This window comes from Chanodichthys erythropterus, chromosome 13 (genome assembly GCF_024489055.1).
Source record: "Chanodichthys erythropterus isolate Z2021 chromosome 13, ASM2448905v1, whole genome shotgun sequence".
NCBI classification, from domain to species: Eukaryota; Metazoa; Chordata; class Actinopteri; order Cypriniformes; family Xenocyprididae; genus Chanodichthys; species Chanodichthys erythropterus.
Genome location: NC_090233.1, coordinates 27,514,365 through 27,538,856, shown reverse-complemented (window position 1 = coordinate 27,538,856; position 24,492 = coordinate 27,514,365). Strand labels below are relative to the sequence as shown.

The window sequence follows — 24,492 nt, the reverse complement described above, 5'->3', positions numbered from 1 at the left end:
GCGAAATGTGACATGGCATAACAAGACAGCAAGCCAGTGTTGCTGGAGGCTATGACACAAGGTTTTATAACCGAGACCTTGTTGCTCATAGGAAGGTGACATTTAATACCGTGTCACTGTGCATTCAGGGTTTTTAAGCATTTAGTCTTCACATACTGGCCTTTGAGACATCAGAACAAAACAGTGTAGTCACTGCATGAAGAGGTCAATCTGTTATGTGAGTCACTGCTCAGAGCAAAAGTGACGCACACACGACTCACCGACTTGCGCCAGAGGATGGCTCGGTACTGTGGGACCCGCTGGTTGTTCTGGTCTGACAGAACCACAGACAGGAAGAAGGGGTTCTTTTCCGCATCCGTCCCCACATAGTTCTGATGAACTACAGAAAGAAGGGAGAGAAAAGCTATTTATTTCTGTGATGGCAAAGCTAAATTTCCAACAGTAATTACTGCAGTTTTCATTGTCACATTAATTATAATCCTTTAGAAATAATTCTAATATACTGATTTGGTGCTCAAGAAACGTTTATTATCAATGTTGAAACCAGTTGTACTGCTTAATATTTGTAGTGATGTTTGGTTCTTGAACGAATCGTTGTTTTGAGCCGGTTCATAGGAAGTAACCGGTTGAGCCGGTTCACTAATCGAACTGAATCAAACTTTAGTTCCAGGTTGATGACGCACGACACACAAGCCAAAGTAGCTTGCTTAAAGGTGCTAAAGAGGATCTTTTCGTCGACTGAGAAACCAAAGACTGTTAGTGAAATGAGCGCATGCGTAAGAACAACCCCCCTCGTTTCAAGGGAATGCCTCCCAAAACTTGTGCACGAGTATTGGAACACGAGTGTTTACCACCGGCATTCGCTGTGTCGTGTTAGTGGATTCATTATGTCGGACTCACCGCAGGTAACTCATAATCTGCAGTTGTTAATCCGGTCTCCTGACAAAAACATTGCATGAGGCGCCTGTGGAGTGTGGAAAGTTACTGGAGCGCGCAGCCGCGCTCGTCTCTCACAAGGAACGTCATGACAGTGATTGACAAGCCAGAGGGCCAATCATCGCATAGATGCACTACCTACCTCGTGCACAGATGATGTATATTAATATTATTCCTTTCAGTGCACTTAATAAATAGTCTTTTATCAGTTATTAAAGACAGTTTCAAGTAATATTGCAAAAATGTATAAAACAAAACAACCTCTTCAGCACCTTTAAGCACAAGCTTATCCAAGATGTAGGCTACTCAATATTGGTCTGTCGTATCCGACATAAAGAATCCGTGAATGACAGTATGACCACAAACACCATTAACTTAAGAGAAAGAAAGGCAATAATCAGATATATACGTAACTTTTTATCTGAATGTTTCATAAAACAATGAGTTGTTAGAAAAGATGCGTAGAGACATATCACATCATATCACGCAAGGAACGGATGAAACGGTTTTTGAACCGGTTCACTGAACCAAACTGTCCAGTTTGCAGAAATGAATTGGACTTTACAGTGTTCATTTTTTTTAGGATTCTTTGATGAATAGAAAGCTCAAAAGAACAGAACTATTTGAAGTATAAATCTTTTATAACATTATAAATTTCTCTACTGACCCTTGTGATCAATTTAATGCATCCTTGCTGTATCATGGGATGCTTGTGTTTAATCAAAAGGGTGATGCATGATGCAGAATGAACGAAGATACTACTTTAATTAAAGGCTCTCTAAGCGATTCTGAGCGGAGTAACTTCCTGTTGACGTTCAAAGTGTTGTCAAACAAAACAGAGGCCAGCTAGACCCTCCCTCCTACTCCTCCTGGCCCTCCCCTCCGTGCTTCCTGAAACAGTCATGAACACGCATTTAAAATGTAAGTAGCTTGCGTATTGATGCTGCTTGTCGGTTATTGGCTGGAGCATGTTTATTATGTTTCGTGGTCCAGGCTGCATCAGTTTGTTTTTGTTGCCGTTTTCAGAGCTTGTGGCGACTACAGAGACCGCGTTTTTTTACAGTGTGTTCAGGGGACAGGCAGCTAGCGGATAGTGAGGAGATGTTTGCTGTATGTGACAAAAAATGTTTTGGCCTAAAAACGCGTGATTTCGCTTAGAGCACCTTTAAATACGAAGAGAACTCAAACGCAACAATCCATAAACGTTTACACAAGACAATGAACTGAGGAAGATAGAAGGCTTAAATAGAGGGTATGCATGTGACGTCACCATCGGCCGTTATGACTGCGGTTATGCCCACTGAGTGGCAAAAAGAGTGGCAGCATTGGTTTTCATCATGAATGCCTCAACACACAAAACACATCCAAAACGAGAAAGAGCTTTGCGATTGACTGTACAAATAGCTTTGACACAAAATCTGATATATTTTTACAGACTACTGAAAACTTGAGAAAAAAAAGAAGCAAATGCATCTGTACAATTCGCAGAAGCATCAGGCACATATTTATGTCAGGAACCATGATTCCTGGCTGCATGTCAATGTCCATGGATTAAATTTCTTTGACATGTTATAAGGAACACTTTCGAGCCCAACCTTTTGTGATATCATTTGTTTTACTCGCGTTTTTGCTGTTTCCCCTATTAAATCCAGTCATGCAGCAGGTTCTTTTACCACTCAGTCCAGCTGAGGGAGCGTGTTCCGGCGGGAAAGTGACGTCAAAGCATACCCTCTATATGTAGAGGATGATGATTAACAGAACAGGGAACAGGTGTGGGGTAATTAGAAACCATGACAACGAATGAATGACTAGAATTCTGGCAAAACAGACAATGGTTGCATCTCAATCAGCTCCCTAGCTTGAGAAACAGTAAATCATGTATACAGATCTGGGCACTGGTAAGGACCCTGGTTTACTACACAATGGGAAAGTGATTACTCAATTTCTGGCAAAATTACTTTGTGCATCGTCAACATCTTAAAATGTTACAGCTGGATTAATCAATAAATGCATGAAGTTTCAGAAATGTGACATAATGAAACAATGAACATATTTTAAGACCAATGCATCAGCTGGATTTTAATCAATGCATCAAGTTCTTTTTGGCTATTTTCTTTTCTGAATAATGTAACTTGTGCTGCCTTAATGTGCTGCCTGCACAATGATGCTGATAGATTCCACACCAAAGCACTGTGACCATGTGAACTGTCCTCAGAGACGTGACTGTGAAGATGCCTGTTTATTTAGATCTATTCCTGGAGCATCAGAATAAGAGGGAAAGAGGAAGGAAGGGATGGAAGCCTGCTGTTTAAGGGGAATATTTTGGATTGAGACAGTCCAGGTTTACAGACAGAAGACAAATGAAAAGAGGCTGAAATCCAATTAGAAGACAAGATCTGGTCTGTCTCTGTATCTCCACCCTTCCTCTGTAGAATATTCTGTCTCTCTCCCTTTCTCTCATTCAATCTCTCTCTCATTGAATAAAAGGTATTTGCAGTGATTTAAATCAATTAAAGAGACATAATGCAGAATCTGCCTCGGGAATGTGTGTGGGAACAACAGTGTTTGTATTTGTTTGAGAGGAAGGGAGATAAAGAAAAACAAATAAAAGAAAAACAGAGTGATGAAGTGTAAAACAGTATTTTAGCATAAAATATAAAACACTAGTATAAAATACCAGTATTTGGTGCTTCGTCCTCCTCAGCATGAGAATGCAGACATTCAAAAATTGTTAACATATGTAATAAAATGTATTTGTTTCCACTTTTTTTTTTTTTTTTTTTTTTTTTATAAAATGGAACTGGTTCTGAATAAGAACTCAATGCAGCCATACTACTTTCAAACATTGTTTAATTATTCCCTATATAATTCAATTTATCTTTCCCACAAACTTATTAGCCAAAATTTCACAGAATGGGATTTCTCAAAACAATGCCACATTTATGCTCTCCATTAAGCTGTGTTCAGTATTATCTCAACTGTACTGTATGTGTGTGCATGTACAGTATGCATATGCAGTACAAGAGAATTTGTAAATCTGTGTGTGTATGTGTGCATACTCTATACTTGGCAGTGGAATCCCACCTTTTCCCAGAAAGTACTTGAAGTACCATCTGGTGTGGTACTCTGGGTTCTCCAAATGGACGTCAGTTCTCCTCCATGTTCCAGGCGTGTAGTCAGAGGTCTGCAGAAAAGCCCCATCAAGAATTTAACCAGGTGCAGGACTCAACAGTAAAGTTTTTTTTTGTACTTGCCCTGTAACATTTTCATTGGCCCCTAACAAAAAACAACGATGTTTTATTTATTTTTAGCAATGTATTTTTCCTAGAAATAACATATATATACACATACAGTTGCAAGAAAAAGTATGTGAACAACTGGCAGAATCTGTGAAAATCTTAATAATTTTAACAAAATAAGGGCGATGATGCATACAAAATGCATGTTATTTTTTTATTTAGTACTGTCCTGAGTAGAAGTTTACATATAATCCACAAATGTCCCCATTCATAAGTTTGTGAACCACTGATTCTTAATACTGTGTTTGGTTACCTGGATCATCTACGACAGTTTGTTTGTTTTGTGGTGGTTGTTCATGAGTCCCTTGTTTGTTCTGAGGTCCTGCAGATTCTTCAGTTTAAGCATATTTTGCAATTTGAACCCTTTACAGCAGTGACTAAATGATTTTGAGATCCGTCTTTTCACACTGAGGACAATTGAGGGACTCAAACACAACTATTAAAAAAGGTTCAAACATTCACTGATGCTTCAGAAGGAAACACGATGCATTAAGAGTTGGGGGGTGAAAACATTTGAACATTTGGACCTCTTCATCCTGTTTAAAAGTTTTCACCCCCCAACTCTTAATGCATTGTGTTTCCTTCTGAAGCATCAGTGAATGTTTGAACCTTTTTTAATAGTTGTGTTTGAGTCCCTCAATTGTCCTCATTGTGAAAAGACGGATCTCAAAATCATACAGTCACTGTTGTAAAGGGTTCAAATATGCAAAAGATGGTGGAAAACTGAAGAATTTTTGGGACCTGGAGATTTTTTCTGACGAACAGAGCTCAGTTTCACTGCTCAGGACAAACAAGAGACTCATGAACAACCATCACACAACAACAACAAAAAAAAAAACAGCCGTAGATTATCCAGGTAATGACACACAGTATTAAGAATCAATGGTTCACAAACTTTTGAACTGCGTCATTTTAGTAAATTCAGCTATTTTTTTGTCTTATGGATTATATGTAAACATCTTTTACGTAAAATATCTTACTCAGGACAGTACTAATCAAAAAATAACATGCATTTTGTATGATCCCTCTTATTTTGTTAAAATTTTGCACATTTTCACAGATTCTGCAAGTGGTTTACATATTTTTCTTGCAACTGTATATATATATATATAATATAATATAATATATTATATATATATATAATATAATATATATATAATATATATATATATTATATATATATATAATATAATATAATATAATATTATATATATATATATTACAGCTATAGTGTAACTTTATAAGCACATTTTGGCTAGAAAATTGTCATGTGAAAACATTTCTGATTGGACACTATTTTGTAGTTTGGTTTTTTACTGACACATTCAAGACAATTTCAAGACAAAATTGCATCATTCTTGCAATTTTGACAAATTTGCAGCAACAATATAGAATGTATCATAAAAAAATAAATAATGTATCAAAATACATCAAAATGGATGCACATTGCACACAATAAATAAAATGTAAGATTTTCATTGGCAATGCAACACTGTCTCTGGCGAAATAGTCATTTGTCCTTTTGATCCACTTTTTTTTATTTATAGAGCTTTGTGGTAGGGAACACACACATACTTGCGAACACAAACATGTCTGGTTGGTTATTACCTCTCCTCACCCAATAATCAATTCCATCATGTTCCAGAACAAATTCCAATTTCTATTTTCAGGCTGACAAATTAAAAAAAAAAACTCAACATAAACAACAGCTTTCCTATATACTCTGAGAGTCAGGAACCCTAATCACTATGGTGACAGTCCACCCTAAATCATTAACAACCAATCAGAGGTCTGTTTTGGTGGGATAAAGCATTGGAGGTTGTCATAGCTACAGTCCAGTTCTTGAAATTAAAAGGACAAGTGGATGGAGTGAAAGCGAGAGAGAGAGAGAGAGAGAGAGAGAGAGAGAAAATGAGAGCGAGAACATTGAGGATTGATTGAATTGCTTTGTTTTTGCTGATGTATGTGTATTTCATTGAAACACCTACAGACACGAAAGCTGGCAGTTTTGGTTTGTTACTCACTGCCAGAAGATGAATACATTTATTCCCTCTCTCTTTTCTTCATCCTTCCTCCCACTTCTTTTAATCTGTTCCTCTTCCTGTCCACCTTCACTTCTTATGCATGTATTTAAATACATTGTATCGCCCCCATTCCTGCAGTACTGCACTGACTTGAACCCGCAGCCAACAGTATGCATGTGGATAAGTTCAAAACCTTATTGAACCTCCATGTTCACGAGAACTTCAACAATTGTAGGGCTGTTTAACCTCTATTCTGGCAATTTTCATAATAGTTTTGTAACGCTTAGTGGTCTATTGCAATCCAGCACATTCAGTGCACACACACACACATTTCAGACTGCACAATATTTAATGAGTATCTTACCTCATCTATTGAGCCGTTCTCTACTCTGAATCTCCCAGCTCTCTGTATAGCCCCATCTGCATCACTGGAGATGAGCTGAGGAGAAACACAGATACGGCATGAATGTGAGACCACCTGCATCATGTGGATGATGTAGACCATCTACGGGAAAAGCCGGATTCCACCAAAGCATTTTTATGTTTATGCACACAATAATAATCTTGTACATTGTAATCCTTTTTTTTTTATATTTGGCATGTTTGCGTGCTGTCGCGTGTCCCTGTGTGTGTAATAAGCAGAGTGTACACGTTGTGCTCCCGCCTATAGGCTCATATTACTAACGCGCTCTTTAAATAACAAAAAAATATTCTGCCATTGACTTTAGACCGGGTTTCTGTTGGTCAATGGCACAGTCTATTTCAGTTGCTTTAAAGGTGTCATCAAACCTTTTTTTACAAAATGTAATATAAGTCTAAGGTGTCCCCTGAATGTGTGAAGTTTCAGCTAATAATACCCTATAGATTTTTTTTTTAATAAATTTTTTTAACTGCCTATTTTGGGGCATCATTAAATATGAGCCGATTTATGCTGCGTGGCCCCTTTAAATGCTGATGCTCCCCGCCCACGGAGCTTGCGCTTGCCTTAAACAGTGCCTAAACAAAGTTCAAACAGCTAATATAACCCTCAAATGGATCTTTACAAAGTGTTCCACTATGTTACCATGCATGCGTAGGATTATGTGAGTATTGTATACTGTTATATTGTTTACATTTGATTCTGAATGAGTTTGAGGCTGTGCTCCGTGGCTAACGGCTAATGCTACACTGTTGGAGAGATTTATAAAGAATGAAGTTGTGTTTATGAATGATATAGACTGCTAGTGTTTAAAAAAGAAAATAGCGACGGCTCTTGTCTACGTGAATACAGTTAGAAACGATGGTAACTTCAACCACATTTAACAGTACATTAGCAACATGCTAACGAAACATTTAGAAACACAATTTACAAATATCACTAAAAATATCATGATGTCATGGATCATGTCAGTTATCATTGCTCCATCTGCCATTTTTCGCTGTTGTTCTTGCTTGCTTACCTAGTCTGATGATTCAGCTGTGCAGCTCCAGACATTAATACTGGCTGCCCTTGTCTAATGCCTTTCATAATGTTGGGAACATGGGCTGGCATATGCAAATATTGGGGGTGTACACCCCGACTGTTACGTAACAGTTGGTGTTATGTTGAGATTAGCCTGTTCTTCGGAGGTCTTTTAAACAAATGAGATTTATATAAGAAGGAGGAAACAATGGTTTTTGAGACTCACTGTATGTCATTTCCATGTACTGAACTCTTGTTATTTGACTATGCCAAGATAAATAAAATTTTTCATTCGAGGGCACCTTTAAAATATTAACACACCAACAATGCGCCTGAACACACCTCGCTTTCAGACCAGAGCACAAATGGGTGCAAATGCATTTGCTGTTTAAACAACGTAGCGTAGAACGTGAAAATGCTAACTGCGTCGGTCTGAAGCTACCAAAATCACTCGCGTCGCACCTCACGCCACATTGCGCCGGGTGTATGATAGGGCCCTTAATGTTTATATCCTGAAAACATTCATATAAAGTTTTATTTTATCAGAAAACAGAGGGCAAATATTCCTTATTTGTCAATTTACATCTTATATGGCACTTTTAACCTCTTAAACCACTGATTCATGCTGGAATAATACACTAGATTGTACCTTCGCTTCTCTCAAACTTTGACATTGATGATTGTGTCTATTATCTAAATGTAAATGTTACAACAGATATTGTTTCTTTGATTTTAAGGATTTCTAAAATCCTAAAATGTCATTTATTTCCAGATTTAAATCCGAATCACAGATTTTATTGTAGCCTCAGACGGGAGGTGCATTCATTCTCTTTGCTGTTGAATTTTTCTCTTTAACGATTCAGTTATTTTCAATAAGAAGCAATATAAGAAGTTTAAGAAATGCCTAAAAAGGCACATGAAAGACAGCAAAAAGGCAGCATACCTAATCTGCTGTGACATACACTCAGAACACATACAGATGATTTTGTTTACATAAAACCCCTTCAATGTAGAAGCAGCTGCACACACAATCAGACTAATTACAGACAAGTGATCCCTGTGTGTCTGATCTATCTGTGTGGAGCATTGATCATTTCATCTGTGTGTCTCTGCACACACACACACACTTGTATATGTGGTTTACAGGCAATGTTCCCTCTAAATTTTATTTCTCGCTGAGCGCACATTTTGGCCACCTGAGCAAAAAAATTCTTTATATCAGACCTGTACAATGAATGTAAACACACACACACACACACACACACACACACGCGCAAAAAAAAAAAAAAAAAAAAAGGTTTTATCATGCAACTGTAACTTTTTGATGTGCCATTTCTATTTTATTTGACCCTTGGTTTAACTTAGTGATATATTAAATCATATTTTTGAAAACAAGCAGTTCAGTCACTAAATTAAGCACATTTTAGGTTACTTATTATTTTTTCACATTGCTTTGTTAAAGTCCCTGTAAAGTAATTTTAAAGTATGTGTTCTGAGTTTGTCACACCACAGAAAAATGTGTTATTAACCACCCAGCCAATTTTGAATGATTAAAAATGAAATAAGTTATCAAAATCTCGAAAAAATAGGCAGCGCTCTATGCTCTCAAACGCTGGGGGCGTGTCCGCTGTCGACGCTGAAACCACACCCACTCGCGAGAGCTGCCGTCTCAACTTACTTGTCTAATGAGTCAAACATACTGATGCATATAAACAAAAGAATCACGTTTGAGGGTTGCACATTTTAGTAGAGTTACTGTGGACTACCTACGTATTATAACATAAGCACACACGACAACTTACACTCATTGGGCACGTACTGCCGGACTGTTGTCGAGTCGACAGATGACGGTGCCGCGAGACGGGAGGATGAAGGCCGGGACGGGAGAGACTCTGCCCGGCCCCATATATCATCGGTTATCGTCGGGACGGTAAGAAGGCCGAGGTCTGTTCAGTCACATTCACCAAACAGCGGATTATCTGTGAATCCCAGCGATGTGAATCTGTGATGAAAGTTTGTAAAACTATCCGGTGTAGAACGATCACTTTAGAATCCTTAATATCATCGTTTTAGGAAATTTAAATAAGGAGACCGAGCATATTGTATATTTTAACAACCATGTAATATGCATTTGCGTGACGAAGGCATTACTAGCTAAATGTACAAAGGGCTGTATATAACTGTAATGACACTGGAGATTGAGCAGGTGAGTGAACCGCTGTTAGGGCCGTTTCATAGTCAACGCATCTGTACGCATACGCGTCCCCGAGGCTACGCATCGTTACGCTTCGGCCGCCATTATGCGTCGGTGCGTAGCCAAATGTGTCGTCCTAGTTTTTGTTACTGGAAATGTCTCTCCTCGTCCAGGCTTCGCATGGGAAGCACCAGAGACAAACTCCCCATCCTGATCTCTTTTTTGATTTAAAGGGCGAACATACCACCGTCTATCTCTGCGTTGCCTTTGTTGCCGCCGATGTAAAATCAGCAACAGAATACACTCCTCTTCAGTTGCCATTTTGATCTGAATATCACGCGACTCTACTACCCCCTGTTGCGTGAGCGGTGTATTGCATACACGCATCGCATACACGCATCGCCCGTGACGCTTGCCACGGAACATTTACCGTGCTGCAACAACAAGAATCAAGAATCGAACGCGGTTCGGCGGCAACCAATTAGAATGTAGAGGTCCTCGCTTGAGAGGCTTCCAGTTGGTTGACGCGACTTGTCATTTACTTTGGCTCTGCTTTGACCCTCCCGTCGGCGGCGGTTTGAACGAACAGCACAGCGTTGTTGGCAGGGCGGCCAAGGCGAATGTTGACGCTCTCGCCGCCGGCGGTGTGAACGCACGGTACAATGTCAAAAAAAAAAAAAAACACAGTTTAGTATGTTTTTTAAGCCATTTGGTTCACAAGGACACAGGAAGTGTCCTCGTAAACCATGTTTACGTTGTAATACCCATGTCATTATACACATTTGTGTCCTGATAAACCATGTATACAAGAACACACACATACACACAATCTGTTTGTTTTAGCACATATCTGTAAGAGAAGTAGTTTCAGTGAAAGTCTACCTGCTCAGATATTGTGTGTGGGACAATCAATTGCACCTGACACGATGTAATCTGGTCTTTGCAGTAAAATTGCAACATCCCCCAGATGGAACAATGTTAGTTGCTAGGCAACAGAATACAGAACCTCTCCCATTTCCTTTTTCTTCAGTCACCTTGTTTTCCTCCTCACATTTCTCTCACCTTTCTTCTCCACCTGTTGGTCTGCCTCCCTCTCTTGCACTCTCTCGTTCTCTTTCTCTTCCCTTTTCTGTGTATCTGGCAGACCAGACTGCTAAAAACAGACTGCAGCTGTGTGTGTTAGATTGCCATTGTATGTGTGTGTGTGTGTGTGTGTGTGTGTGTGTGTGTGTGGAAGATGGTATTGGCTTGAGAATGCTAAAGGTCCAAGCAGATCATTCTAGATAGACTCTTGCTCTCACACTAATCAATTAATAAGCACTTATTATATGGCATCCTAGTAGAGGAGGGTGAAGTTTGTTTATATATATAAAAAAAACAGTATACTCCACTTGGCTCAAATATCTGAACTGCTATGATGCTTGTTTTCTGATTAATAATATGTGTTAATATTGGGTTTACTTCTGGTGGAAGCTAGATATTTGACTTCATAACTTAAATATGGATGATTTTTTTACACGAACGCATCGCTTTGCTTCAGAAGGCCTTTATTAACCCCCGGAGCCATGTGGAATATGTTTATGATGGATGGATGTGGATGGAGACACTTTCTTTAGCTCATTCTTGTTGATCCCGCTCACTGCCATTATAAAGCTCGGATGCGTCACGATATTTAATATTTCTCTGATTGTGTTCATCTGAAAGAAGAAAGTCAAATACACCTAGGATGGCTTGAGGGTGAATAAAGCTTGGGCTAATTTTCATTTGAAAGTGAATCCTTTAACTCTTTACAATAAGGCTCCAATTGTTAACATTAGTTAATTTATTAGTTAACATTAACTAGTAATAAAAATACTTCTAAAGCATGTATTAACCTTAGTTAATGTTAGTTTCAACATTTAATAGCTACTATATTATTAAAGGTGCCCTAGAATTAAAAATTGAATTTATATTGGCATAGTTAAATAACAAGAGTTCAGTACATGTAAAAGACATACAGTGAGTCTCAAACTCCATTGTTTCCTCCTTCTTATATAAATCTCATTTGTTTAAAAGACCTCCGGAAAACAGGCGAATCTCAACATAACACCGACTGTTAGGTAACAGTCGGGGTATATGCCCCCAATATTTGCATATGCCAGCCCATGATTGAGGCATTACACAAGGGCAGAACGTCTGGATGTGCACTGCTGAATAATCAGACTAGGTAAGCAAGCAAGGAAAACAGCGAAAAATGGCAGATGGAGCAATAATAACTGACATGATCCATGATAACATGATATTTTTAGTGATATTTGTAAATTGTCTTTCTAAATGTTTTGTTAGCATGTTGCTAATGTACTGTTCAATGTGGTTAAAATGACAATCGTTTATTACTGTATTCACGGAGACAAGAGTTGTCGTTATTTTCATTATTAAACACTTGCAGTCTATATCATTCATAAACACAACTTCATTCTTTATAAATCTCTCCAACAGTGTAGTGTTAGCTTTAGCCACAGAGCATAGCCTCAAACTCATTCAATATCAAATATAAACACCCAGATAAATACAATACGCACACAATCCGACGCATGCATTCAGTATGCATGACGAACAATTTGTAAAGATCCATTTTGAGGGTTATATTAGCTGTGTAAACTTTGTTTATGCTGTGATAGAGTCGAGAGCTCGGGAGGGGGCAGAGACCGCACGATTTAAAGGGGCCGCAACCTGAAATCGGCTCGTTTCTAATGATGCCCCAAAATAGGCAGTTAAAAAAATGAATTAAAAAAAATCTATGGGGTATTTTGAGCTGAAACTTCACAGACACATTCAGGGGACAACTTAGACTTATATTAAATCTTTTTAAAAAAAGTTCTAGGGCACCTTTAAAATCAAAACCTGAGCTAACATGAACTAACAATGATCAGTTGTTTCAGACGCCATCTTTTGTGGGATAGATGAAGGTATCTCCGGAGACAGAATGTGAAGCTAACATTATATTCGGTCATCCCTTGATGCCTTCCTACCTTGAAATCAATCCGAAGCAGCATTTCTAAGCTTACGGACGCAACCAACGTTTTCTTAACTTAATAGGGACGTTAGCAACACATTCTTCAAGCATATTTTTGTTAGCTGGGTTTGAGCAGTGGAAAACTTCAGCCTGAATGAATGTGCAGAACAGTAAATGCAGGCTGACTGGAAAACAGGCAAATCAGTGGTAGGTAAAGTATTAAAAGGTTTTGTGGATAAATTTCATACTGTTTGAAAAATAGATGCAGCTGAATCAAAACCCTTGAGACTTGACATTTGCCCATGACACATGCCTATGATACACAACATCCCCGCTAATGGACTTACACACCCCAGGAATCTACTTTAAGCACACAGAGACACAATTATGTGTGTCACATGAGAATTTTTTCTTTTGCTCAGTGACATTCTGTGATGCTATTAAGGTGTTTTGATAAATGGCATGAGGTTAATGATAGCAGGATAATGACAGGACAGTCTACCTAACTCAACCAAAAGTTCAAAACACACACACACAAACACACACACATGTTTGTTTTTGTGAATTGTGGGGACTTTCCATAGGCCGCAATGCATTTTATACTGTACAAACTGTACTTTCTATCCCCCTACCCTACCCCTAACCCTAAACCTAACAATCACAGGAAACTGTGCACACCTTTATTTTCTCACAAAAACATCATTTAGTATTTTTATTAATTAATTTACATTGTGGGGACTGGTGGCTGGTCCCCACGATATAGGTGAACTCAGGTTTATATTACATTGTGGGGACATTTGTCCACAATGTAATATAAACAAAAGCACACACACACACACACACACACACAAAGAGAGAGAGAGAGCAAGAAAGAGAGCAAGAGAATCAATGCTATTGTGACTGGGGATGTAGCATTGATCTTTTTAGAGAGCTTCTGTATGTGTTCTCATGCCTCACACAATAGAGCAAGAGAAAGAGAGAGAGACAGATGAGATGAGGAAAGAATATGGAGAGAGACACACATGGAGAAAGCAAAGCATCTGAATCTGAGAGGAAAACAAAAGGAAACATTTCCATATTCTAAATCAGTCTACACAGTGGAACTGAGCTTTGGGTGAATTTTGAAATACCGAACAGGTTTAATATACAATGAGACCATCAAACAAAGGCCTACAATTACCATAAAATAATCAGGTCTTTTTTCTTTTTGACCGTGGCAGGAAATTAATCACTGCAAGTTTTGTGCTACTTCAACTTTTTTTTTGCTACTTAAACAGTTTAATTGCATACACGTTAACAAAGTGTATAAACCTGAGGTTGAATATCAACATAAGCTGATTGGAAAAATGTGCCTCTATATTTTTGCGAAACCTGAAAACCGTACCTGTAGACCTATTTTGTGTTTGCAAACAGCGATGACATTTTTGTGGGCGGAGCCTACCTGGTGGCAGAAAATGACAGTTCTGCAGTAGCAGTCTGTGGAAGCCACGGAATAAAAGAATATAAAAAGTTAACTTCATCATTACTATGGTCAACTTGTCAAGGCCCAAAAAGGTAATAAAGACATCGTTAAAATAGTCCACGTGACTACAGTGGTTTAACCTTAATTTTATGAAGTGACGAGAATACTTTTTGTGCGCAAAAACAAAACAATCTATTCTCTTTCATGTCAGTGTCCTATGCAGTTGATGCAGTAAGCACAGTGCAGCACTTCCGTGTTTACGTCAGAACGCCGTCTCATTATTGGCCGGCCCCTGCGTCAGCATCACAGGCGTGCGTCATGCTGCTCACATGTACAGCATCAACCAATACTGAACCGGCGTTTGGACGTAAACACAGAAGTCTTCACTGTGCTTACTGCATCAACTGCGTAGGAGACTAACAGAGTAGAGAAGAAATTGTTGAATAAAGTCATTATTTTTGTTTTGTTTTTGCACATAAGTATTCTCGTTGCTTCATAAAAATAAGGTTGAACCACTGCAGTCATGTCGACTGTTTTAACGATGTCTTTAGTACCTTTCTGGGCCTTGACAGTGGTAATTAAATTGCTGTCTATGGAGGAGTCAGACAGCTCTCGGATTTCATCAAAAATATCTTAATTTGTGTTCCGAAGATCATTTTGGATAAAATTAAACACACTTTTAGTGCCACTCACTGGACAATTCACTTTGAAATTGTTGTGAAAAAGTACAAATAGTGGTGTAACATCACTTTGCAGAAATGTAGCCAGAGGCACGTTTTTCCAATGAGTCTGGGTTGTGGAATATAATGCCACTTTGACACCAATGCAGCGATGGATAAATGCCAGAGGAGCTGCTTCATGTGCCCTTTTGGTGAGTGGTGGACCTTTATTTTTAAAGTTTAAGGGGCACAGGTTGTAGCAGTGACATGAAACATGAGACATTTCGTGCAATGTTATTTTTAAGAATGCGTGTGTGACTTAATGCCGATCTCACTCTTACGTCTTTCCCTAAAACTTTATAAAACACACACATACAGTAGACAAACAGAATACCAGTGTAGGGGAGTCACTAGTTAAAATTCAAGGTTTGGTGGTTCATGTAAATGAACACATTCACAAAAATATATACATATTGCCCCATTAGGTAACCTCAATGTAGTTAGCTACTTTTTGTTTGTAGCTTACATTAACTCTTTCTAAATATTATTAGCTAGATTTAAAGTAGCCAACCCTGTCTGCACGATACATACACATAAACTTGTCCACTACAGATGAATGAACTAGAGAAAAGAGAGAGAAAAAAGGAAGAGAGAATGAGAAAATAGTAAAACTAGTTTAATTCAGTTATATTTAACAAAACAAAGGATTTCCCTCTAACACACACCCACACATACTGTAAATGAGCTAATCATACTGACTTGATGTGTATATGCGTTGTTCTTTCCCACGTAAGCCATTTCTCACCAGAACTTCACACAAAATCTTTGACAAGTACCCCAAACTCACAGCTAACCTTCAGACAATCCATAACCAAACTAATATGTCTTCAATATTGCTTAATTTTGTCCCATCTTTGTGAAAGTGACCCACCCACAGCATTGGACACAGTGAGCATGAGTCACTCCTAGTTCCTCATATGATAGAGCTGCAGGCAGCATGTTCCACTGAGCCCAACATGCTAATTTTACACACCGCAGTCGCTCTGCAGCCAACCCTCCCTCTGCTCAGCATATGTGTGTGGGGTTTGAAGGCGTTTGGACTTGGTTAGAATCAAATTATTATAATAAAAGCAATAAGTCACAGGCAGAAGATGCATACTGTGAGATGTGTATGTGTCATCATGAAGCATTATTAGAAATTTCAATACGGCCAAAGGGAGGCCCTCATGACTATATACATGTTTAATTCTCCAGTCAGCTATATCTGTTATTATATCTGTATCAATATAAGTTAATGCAAACAACAACCTCTAAAACTCAGGAGATCATCCTCAAGAACTATTTGTATCTATAAGAAAGTTATCAGAAATTATAATTATAAACTACTAAACAATGTGAATAGATCCAACTCCATCCTTTATATTGATTGTATTCATATTTATTGTGTGTGCATATATATACAGTATATATACAGTATATATATGTAATACAATCTTATTATTATCTTATTTTATCTGTTTGTTTATTTGTTAAAAGCAACAGGAATCCACAGCCAAATGTGCTTGTTTTATTACTTTAAAGTCCCCCTGTGATGAAAATCAAGTTTTTAATGTTGTTCATATGTCTATGTGGTGTTTTTAATATGCTTTAAGACAAACCATGTGCAAATTCATAAGTCATCACCATTGCTGAGTATTTTCTCTTTAAAACTGCAGTAAACCAAAGACAGTCTCAAACCCATGGTTTGAAATCGCTGGTGTTTCTGACGTCACAAACTACCTTGTAACCAATCACATCATATCATTAACTGACCGCGAAAGGAAGTCTCAAAAGAAGGTTATTCCGGTGTATTTTTTCAGTTGATATGAAAAATCAGGTAAATATCATACATGTTACGATGAACTAAATGCCTTTCTTCACTGACGTTCTGAGTTGTTCAAAGTGTTTGGAAGAATATTGATTGTTAGAAGGCAGCTGTCAAACATGGTTTGTGTAACATTAGCAACATGTTATTAGCTGTTTGAGAACGTATTTAAGCAAAGTTTACATTTCTGAAAAAAACCCAAAATGTCCCATATAGAATTAACTGCATTTTGCATCTGAAATTACCACTAGATACAAATGCACGCAATATAACAATTTAACTAATATAATAGTATAATAAGGGTTGATATATTAATTTCTTAATTCCGCACTTTTTTGTCAATCCGTAATTCATAATAAATATTAATTTATCAATACTATCCATTTCTGATAATCCCAAGTTTCTATAGTCACGCATGTTTGTCATGTGGTCATGAGAAACAGATGTCATTCCCTCAACATAGGATCTTGAGGAAACAACATATAAAACCTTGATAAAATCTAGATGACAACACATGTCTTGTGGCCACGACATATATTATCATGTTCCCAAGAGTTAATAAGTGAATCGAGCATGTGCCCTTCCGGTCACCGTATATGCTGTAGACATAACCAAGAAAACGTGGCTACAATGCTTATTTCTCGATTGAAATGGAATAATAATTTATTTACTCCCACCAATTGCTCCATCAGGTGCCATAAAAAAGAAAAAAACAAGACCTCTTCATCTGGTTAGTTTTTGAAGCTATTTATAAATGTCCATTTTAAAAGAGCTTTAAGAATAAGTGACAATCAAACAGAGCTCCAGGAAGGGAAAATCCTCACATAAACTTTTTTTTTAATGCATACAAAAGGAAGAAATATAATGGTGAGTGACTGAGAGACCGAAATTGAATGAGGAACATTGAGGCATTAAAGAGCTCATACAGCAATGTGTCTGAATGGAGAAAAGGTGATGAAATGAAAGAGGGACAGTGAAGCTTAGTTCTGTTTGTCTGGCTATCACCAGACCAAGCTCAATTTAAAATTGAACATTGGTCTGGGGAGTCTGTATGCATTTTCTACTGCACAAGAGGCGTGATCAACGAGCATTATTCACACAATTGGATAGTCCTTCAACCAATCAGATCAACGATCCGGGTGACGTACTTTGCAGAGCGACGCGAAAACAGGTTTAGTTTGTATTGGTTTGTAGCATTGATCAGCGGTTTGCAGAAGCAGCAATAGCATCGAGCAATTTTTGCAGGTTGTGCCAAAAAAAAAACATGAAAGTGATCGGTATTTACACCCACTCGAGCGATTTGTTTGCTAAACTAAAGAAGTCATTCAGCATCACCGAGAGGTTAAAAGGAATTGGATTGACGGTCGTGCTTGCCGTCGCTTCTCTATCGTCATCTTGTTATACCCGCCAATAGCGAGCAAGGTGGATAAGCAAGTCTGTGATTGGTTCCTGCAAAAGTGTAACAGAAGCAGTAGAAATGAATGTACGGGTTTCCAGACTGAGTTGCCGGGCGAAATCAAATCGCCGGCAGATCAGGCTGGGTTTAGATGTCACTCCATATCATTTCTGTTCCTCAAAATTTCTTTTGGGATTATAAAGGTTCTCCAACACATCTTCAACCTGTATACAGGTGTGCACTGTAGGTCAGCTGTGTTCTCTCCATCTTTGATGTTATCTGCTTTCATGCAAGTACATCTGAGTCCTGTCATAGACTTCAGTGATGCTGCTGTTATGACAAAACATTTTCACCTGCTCTTTTTGAAACAAACCATTTCCCGCTCCTTCATATGCGGATTACAGATGATGCAACAAGCTCTGGTAACAAGAGCTTGTTAATGTTAATCCCAGTTTTTGAACAATCAATATACAGTATATTATCCCTCAAACATGGATGAGAGATTGATCGTGTAAGTTCAGAAACATTGGATATTTACAAATTCTGTTACAAACCCTATATAAAGCATGCATAGTTCTGGAAGCTGCAGTAACCACCATAGACACTGACAGGGACAAGTCGACCCCAATAATTAGATATAGCCAAATTGCCTCCACCAATATTTGATATTATTGATGTTACTGTCCTTCACTCCATTACACACAACTCATTGTAAGGACTTTCAAAAAGATAGGGATGGTCAATCAAATCATAGAAGAAGTGCTTTAATGTTCACAGATGCTGAACACTTCAGGTTTAACAGTAAAAGACTGTAATGTAAGAAGTAGCTAAACAACTACCTTTCTGGACGGCAAAAGGTCTATGTGTGGATCAGATACCCTCAGATTTCATCAAAAATATCTTGATTTGTGTTCCGAAGATGAACAAAGGTCTTAAAGGTGTGGAACAACATGAGGGTGAGTACTTAATGACAGAAATTTCATTTTTGTGTGAACTTACCCTTTAATATTTAAAGTTAGTATATAAAGTTTTACAATATAAATGACAGTAATATCCAGTGATGCAACCTATTCTATACTATACTAACTTTTTGGTTTTGAATTGAAAATAGGCTATACAGTACCATTTATGTAATTATTTTAATGTAATTAGTAATTGAATGTTAAAGACAAGAAAAATAACAGCCATGATTAAGAGTTAATGTGAGCATACTTTAAAATAAATAAAAATTACCATTACATTTTGTGACATTTGTCTCCCTCTCCAGTGTTCATATATGGTTACAGCCTTGGATGGAATCATATTTTCTTGGTATCTCATTGACTATGTTAATTAAGTAGTCAACCTTTGACATCACAGTCCCTGCATGCAAATATGTCTACTTCCATACTTTAAAGTATGCAAAAAACAGTACGTCAAATGAGTAGTATGTCCAAAGTCAACACTACTGATGCATTTCGTACAGATTGTATTCATACTACACACATGCATAAGTTACATACTTTATTAACAATGGAAAAGTCATCAAATGCAGCACATAATCTGGTTTTCAAAAATATTGCATTGGCTGTTGATCAATGATCAGGTCCAATGTTTGAGTTTGCTATGATTATAGGTTGCAGAGTTTCTAGATGATGTCTAGCCACTTCTAGAAAAGGTTGATCGGCATGTAATAGCATCTAAACAACAGTCATGTTTACATTAGGCTAACATTCAGTAATGAGAGAATGGAGCACTTGGGAAGCTTTTAACTTTAAACCCCTTACATAGACATACACACATTACATACTTCAACCCTTACATACACACTTTGCACTTAGAGGTCATAAAATCACCTATAAGAGGATCCCTAGAGCTAATGCACTTACATAAACCAACTGAAACATACAGCTAGCCAGCCATGCATATAGAAATTGCATCTAAAGCATCAAGAGCACACATTTCTTTGGTTTTCAGGTTGCAGCCTATAAAGTATAGTCACAAAATGTCCCTATAATCATGCTCTGATTATAATTCAGACAGTCTGTGTGTAATCTGTATGTGAGGATGTCTTCCTTGTGTATGTTTGCACAGTATAATTGTGTAATAATGTGACGAAGGTGGACAATATGTATATTTTTCCCTCATGATGATTAACACTATTAAATGCAAAACACACATGCAAGTGCAAATGTAAAATGATGCAAACACTGGCATAAAAACTGTAATAGCATCTATTAGCAGTATAATATAATAATTGATATAACAGAAAAACACTGTCAGACAGATAAATACACAAAACAACCAATGATTCCAACCAAAATAAGAGACTTACACACATTCTGGAATAATGAATGTAATTAAGCACAGCAATCATTAGAGAAAAAGAGAGAAACAGTACAAGCATGTTTCTTAGTAACTCATCCTAATTTAATAAGAGAAATGCGGCAAAGCAAAACAAACAGTAAGAAATGGAATAAAAACAAAACATGCAATTGGAAAAATAAAGACAACATAACAAATGTAAATGTGGCTTGCATGCATTACTTTTTTTTTTTTTTTAAATAAACTGGATATATCTTGCTTTAAATTTACAACGGATATAAGAAAGGGGTAATGTGCAATCAGATGGTCATTACGCAAAAATAAACCCCAACAGAGAGAAGAGGGACGCGGTGTGAAACATATTACACGGTTACTTACTAAATAAATAAACAGACATGAAATATTGATTTGAGTTTAAATCATTTTATTTTGTGAAAAGAAAGAGCGTATGGAGTGTCCAGGATCGACCTTTCCATGTTTATTTTTGTGGTAATGACTTTCTGAATAATTATGTAAATTCTTACAAAAAATACACGGACATGAAATATTGATTTGAGATGACAATTGGAGATGTAATATTTTACTGCCTTGTAGAAACTGTGAAGAAACAGAACACATTCACAGTATTGGTCAGTATTGCCCTGGACAACGGTCATTATTCAGAAATATCAGAATAAGCGACTGACCAAACCAATCAAGTATTACAGAGCGCAAAGTAGGTACTCTTATGCAATTATGCTACATTTTCTACACAACCCAAAAAATTATTGTGTCAAAACATCATGGTCATTCAATCTAGTTCTGTTAAAAAATCTAGGAAACAGCAACAACAAAAAAAATCCAAATGCTAAGATATTCTAAGATTCATGTACGTTTTTCAAAACGTAAAAAAAATTTACATTAGTGGTCTAAGACGTTTTGACGCAACTGTAGCTTTAGATACTTAAGAACAATGGCACATGCGGCAACAAATGCCCTTCTCTCTCCTTTTCTCACACACATTTATATTCTCCATCTGTCGTGCATGATAATGCATGTGGTTTTGTGACATGGCTCTATCTGACACAAGGTCACCCATTTCATTCCACCCACAAACCTCTTGCACGTTTCACATAGGAAGTAGTATCTAGTGTGGTATTAAGCCACTTCCGTACAACAACTATCTAGGAGAGACAGACACTGCTGAAAAGTAACACACCCACACCAACTCAATACAGCACATGTGTTTGACCAGTCAAAACACTCTGAATTATATAAATGATGCTGACTATTTCACCTATTGCAATGCTCATGGTATGGTGAGATGATATTTGAGTGAACTTCATCTCAAGAACAATTAAATTACAAAGATGTACGAATCACATTTGATATAACAGACTGAACCACAGATATATAACAGATAAGAAATCAAGGAGAAACATGTAGCTTCTACATTCACAGCAATGCACAGGCCAAGAAAGATTAGAAGGAAGAAGAAAAAGAAGAAGGTGGAATATGTAAATATGTACAGAAGAGCTAAAATATGACAGTCCTCACCAGTTCAACTGATCCATAGTGTTTTCGGCTGAACTCTCCTCTCCTGCACCCAAGATCCTCTGATGCTGAGCTGCAAAACAAAGCGTATAACAATTCAAACCGATTTCATGTTTTTTAATAGCACACAATACGATCTTTTCATTCTCTTGTAAAGAACTGTTTGTATGTTTTACACTTTTAAGACCGTCTTATTGTAAATGGGATTCCTTACAGAGAAATGCTTTGCTATTTGACTCAACACAGAAACAGCATTTTAGTTTCAATACCAGAAACCTGCATTCCAAAAAGTAGAAGCCCTGGCCTCTCCACCTCACAACCCTGTGATGTAGCAGTTTTTTTGACTTTTTGAGTGAAATTGTTTCAGATTATTAGAGCGAGAACTACATGCTCAGTGACTCAGCTGACAACTAGACATCACACATCTTCCCAAAACCTCAATTCCAACCAATTCACAGGAAGACCAAAGAAGCACTAAAGGTGTGTCATTTCTGTGCCACTATTATGATGAAATAAAATAGCAAAAATAGTACTGTTTTCAAACAGGTTTTCCAAATTTACCCCACCAATAAGGATAGCCCACTAGCACAGAACTACGTAAGTACGTAAGACCAATGTGATTCTGGAGAACAAGTAAAAGAAAGGAGTGGCTCGTCATTAGATGATTTCTTGTGGTACGGGGCTGAAAGAAAGATGCTTTACTAAATTCAGAAGAAAGAAGTCACAAAAATGAGATTATTTTTACGAAAAGAAATCCAATAATGATGACAAAAGTGCGCCGGCACATGATTGTGTTTGCGATTATGATGACAGCAACACACACACACACACACACACACACACCAGGGCAGGTACAAATCTGAACTACTGTCCTGATTTGGTACCTAAACCTTAAGCCCTGATACCATTGGTTGAGCCAGTGTTGCTATGTCAGGTTAAGATGCTCAAACAAAAAAGCCATCATAAGAGCAACAGTGTTTACTTATCAAAGGCATCAAGATACGGATGTCTTATTTATAGATGTCTCTGTATATTAAACTGGGATATGAAAAAGTATTTTGTTTAAATAAAAACCTCAACTTTAATAATGCTGCTGTTTTAGCAAATTACTTGCGACTCTGGCTAAGTGGTATGAAGTACTCCTCAAAACTATTTTCTTTTTCATAATATTTGCTTTATCGAGGACAGCATCTCCTCTGATTGAGGTTTAAACAATTTATATGCTGAGCCACATGAATGCTTACATTTATTATAGCCATTTCACTTCAAGTGCAATGTAAATAGTGCATGTGAGCAAACACATTTCCTCTATGTGAGGGCTATCATTATGTTTCCATTAGTGCAGAATGCAGCTTAGAATGTCTTTATGGACAACAGATGAGATACTGCACATGCATGCATACGGGGTGATAAGTTATAACCAGCTGGAATCTTCAGACATTGTTTGCATTTTTGAGCTGATTTTTATGGATTTAAATACAGTAAAATCAAAGACTATAGATATACAAAGACGGTGCACTCCTATTAATTATGAATGGTAGAAACTGCAACGTGCCAATATTGCGGAATATGTCCTGTCTTCTAAAGTAAAGTAATTACATCACTGCAGCTGCTGTTAGAAGCTCCGGTTCCAATCGAAACCCGAGATTCACGCTTAGGACTGCACATGCTCATTAGCTCCCTTAGCCTTTAAAATATGCTTTTTAATGCTATTTGAGCATAAGAAACAACATTTATGGGTCAGTTCACGTCAGATTTTGAGATTTATTGATTTGATCGGGGGAATCCTGAAGACTTGGTCTTGGATGTCCGAAATAGGAGGCGGTGCAAATATGGTCACTGATTGAACAGACTTTCCTTGAATGGGACTTTGGTAAAATGTGTTTAACGGCACTCTTATTTGTATTATGAAATTAGCCAAAATATTTATTAAAACATTAGTTCACTTTCAAATGAAAATTAGCCCAAGCTTTATTCACCCTCAAGCCATACTAGGTGAATATGAATTTCTTCTTTCTGATGAACACAATCAGAGATATTTTAATAAATATCCTGACGCATCCGAGCTTTATAATGGCAGTGATCAGGGGTCACGAGGGTGAGCTGAAGAAAGTGCCTCCATCCACATCCATCCATCATAAACGTACTCCACATGGCTCCGATGGGTTAATAAAGGCCTTCTAAAGTGAATCGATGCATTTGTGTAAGAAATATATAATATTTAACAAGTTATGAAGTAAAATATCTAACTTCCGCCAGACCGTGAAAGCGTAAAACTCATGCAGTTCACAAAGCTTACGCTACATCCTACGCCTTCCCTATTCAACTTGTGGAAAAAGTGTTATGTCAGATCACTCTTTCAATAGGAAAAAATATCCCACCTTT

The 24,492-nt window shown here is 37.5% G+C and overlaps 1 protein-coding gene across 1 annotated transcript in view; it reads right to left on the bottom strand.

Annotated features, from left to right (window-relative positions):
• garnl3 (GTPase activating Rap/RanGAP domain like 3) overlaps positions 1-24,492 on the bottom strand; it is a 72,013-nt gene that overhangs the window by 24,926 nt on the left and 22,595 nt on the right. The window contains 4 exon segments of the mRNA XM_067406568.1: positions 261-379; positions 4,021-4,120; positions 6,624-6,698; positions 22,111-22,180. Of these exon segments, the coding sequence (XP_067262669.1) occupies positions 261-379; positions 4,021-4,120; positions 6,624-6,698; positions 22,111-22,180 (364 nt within the window).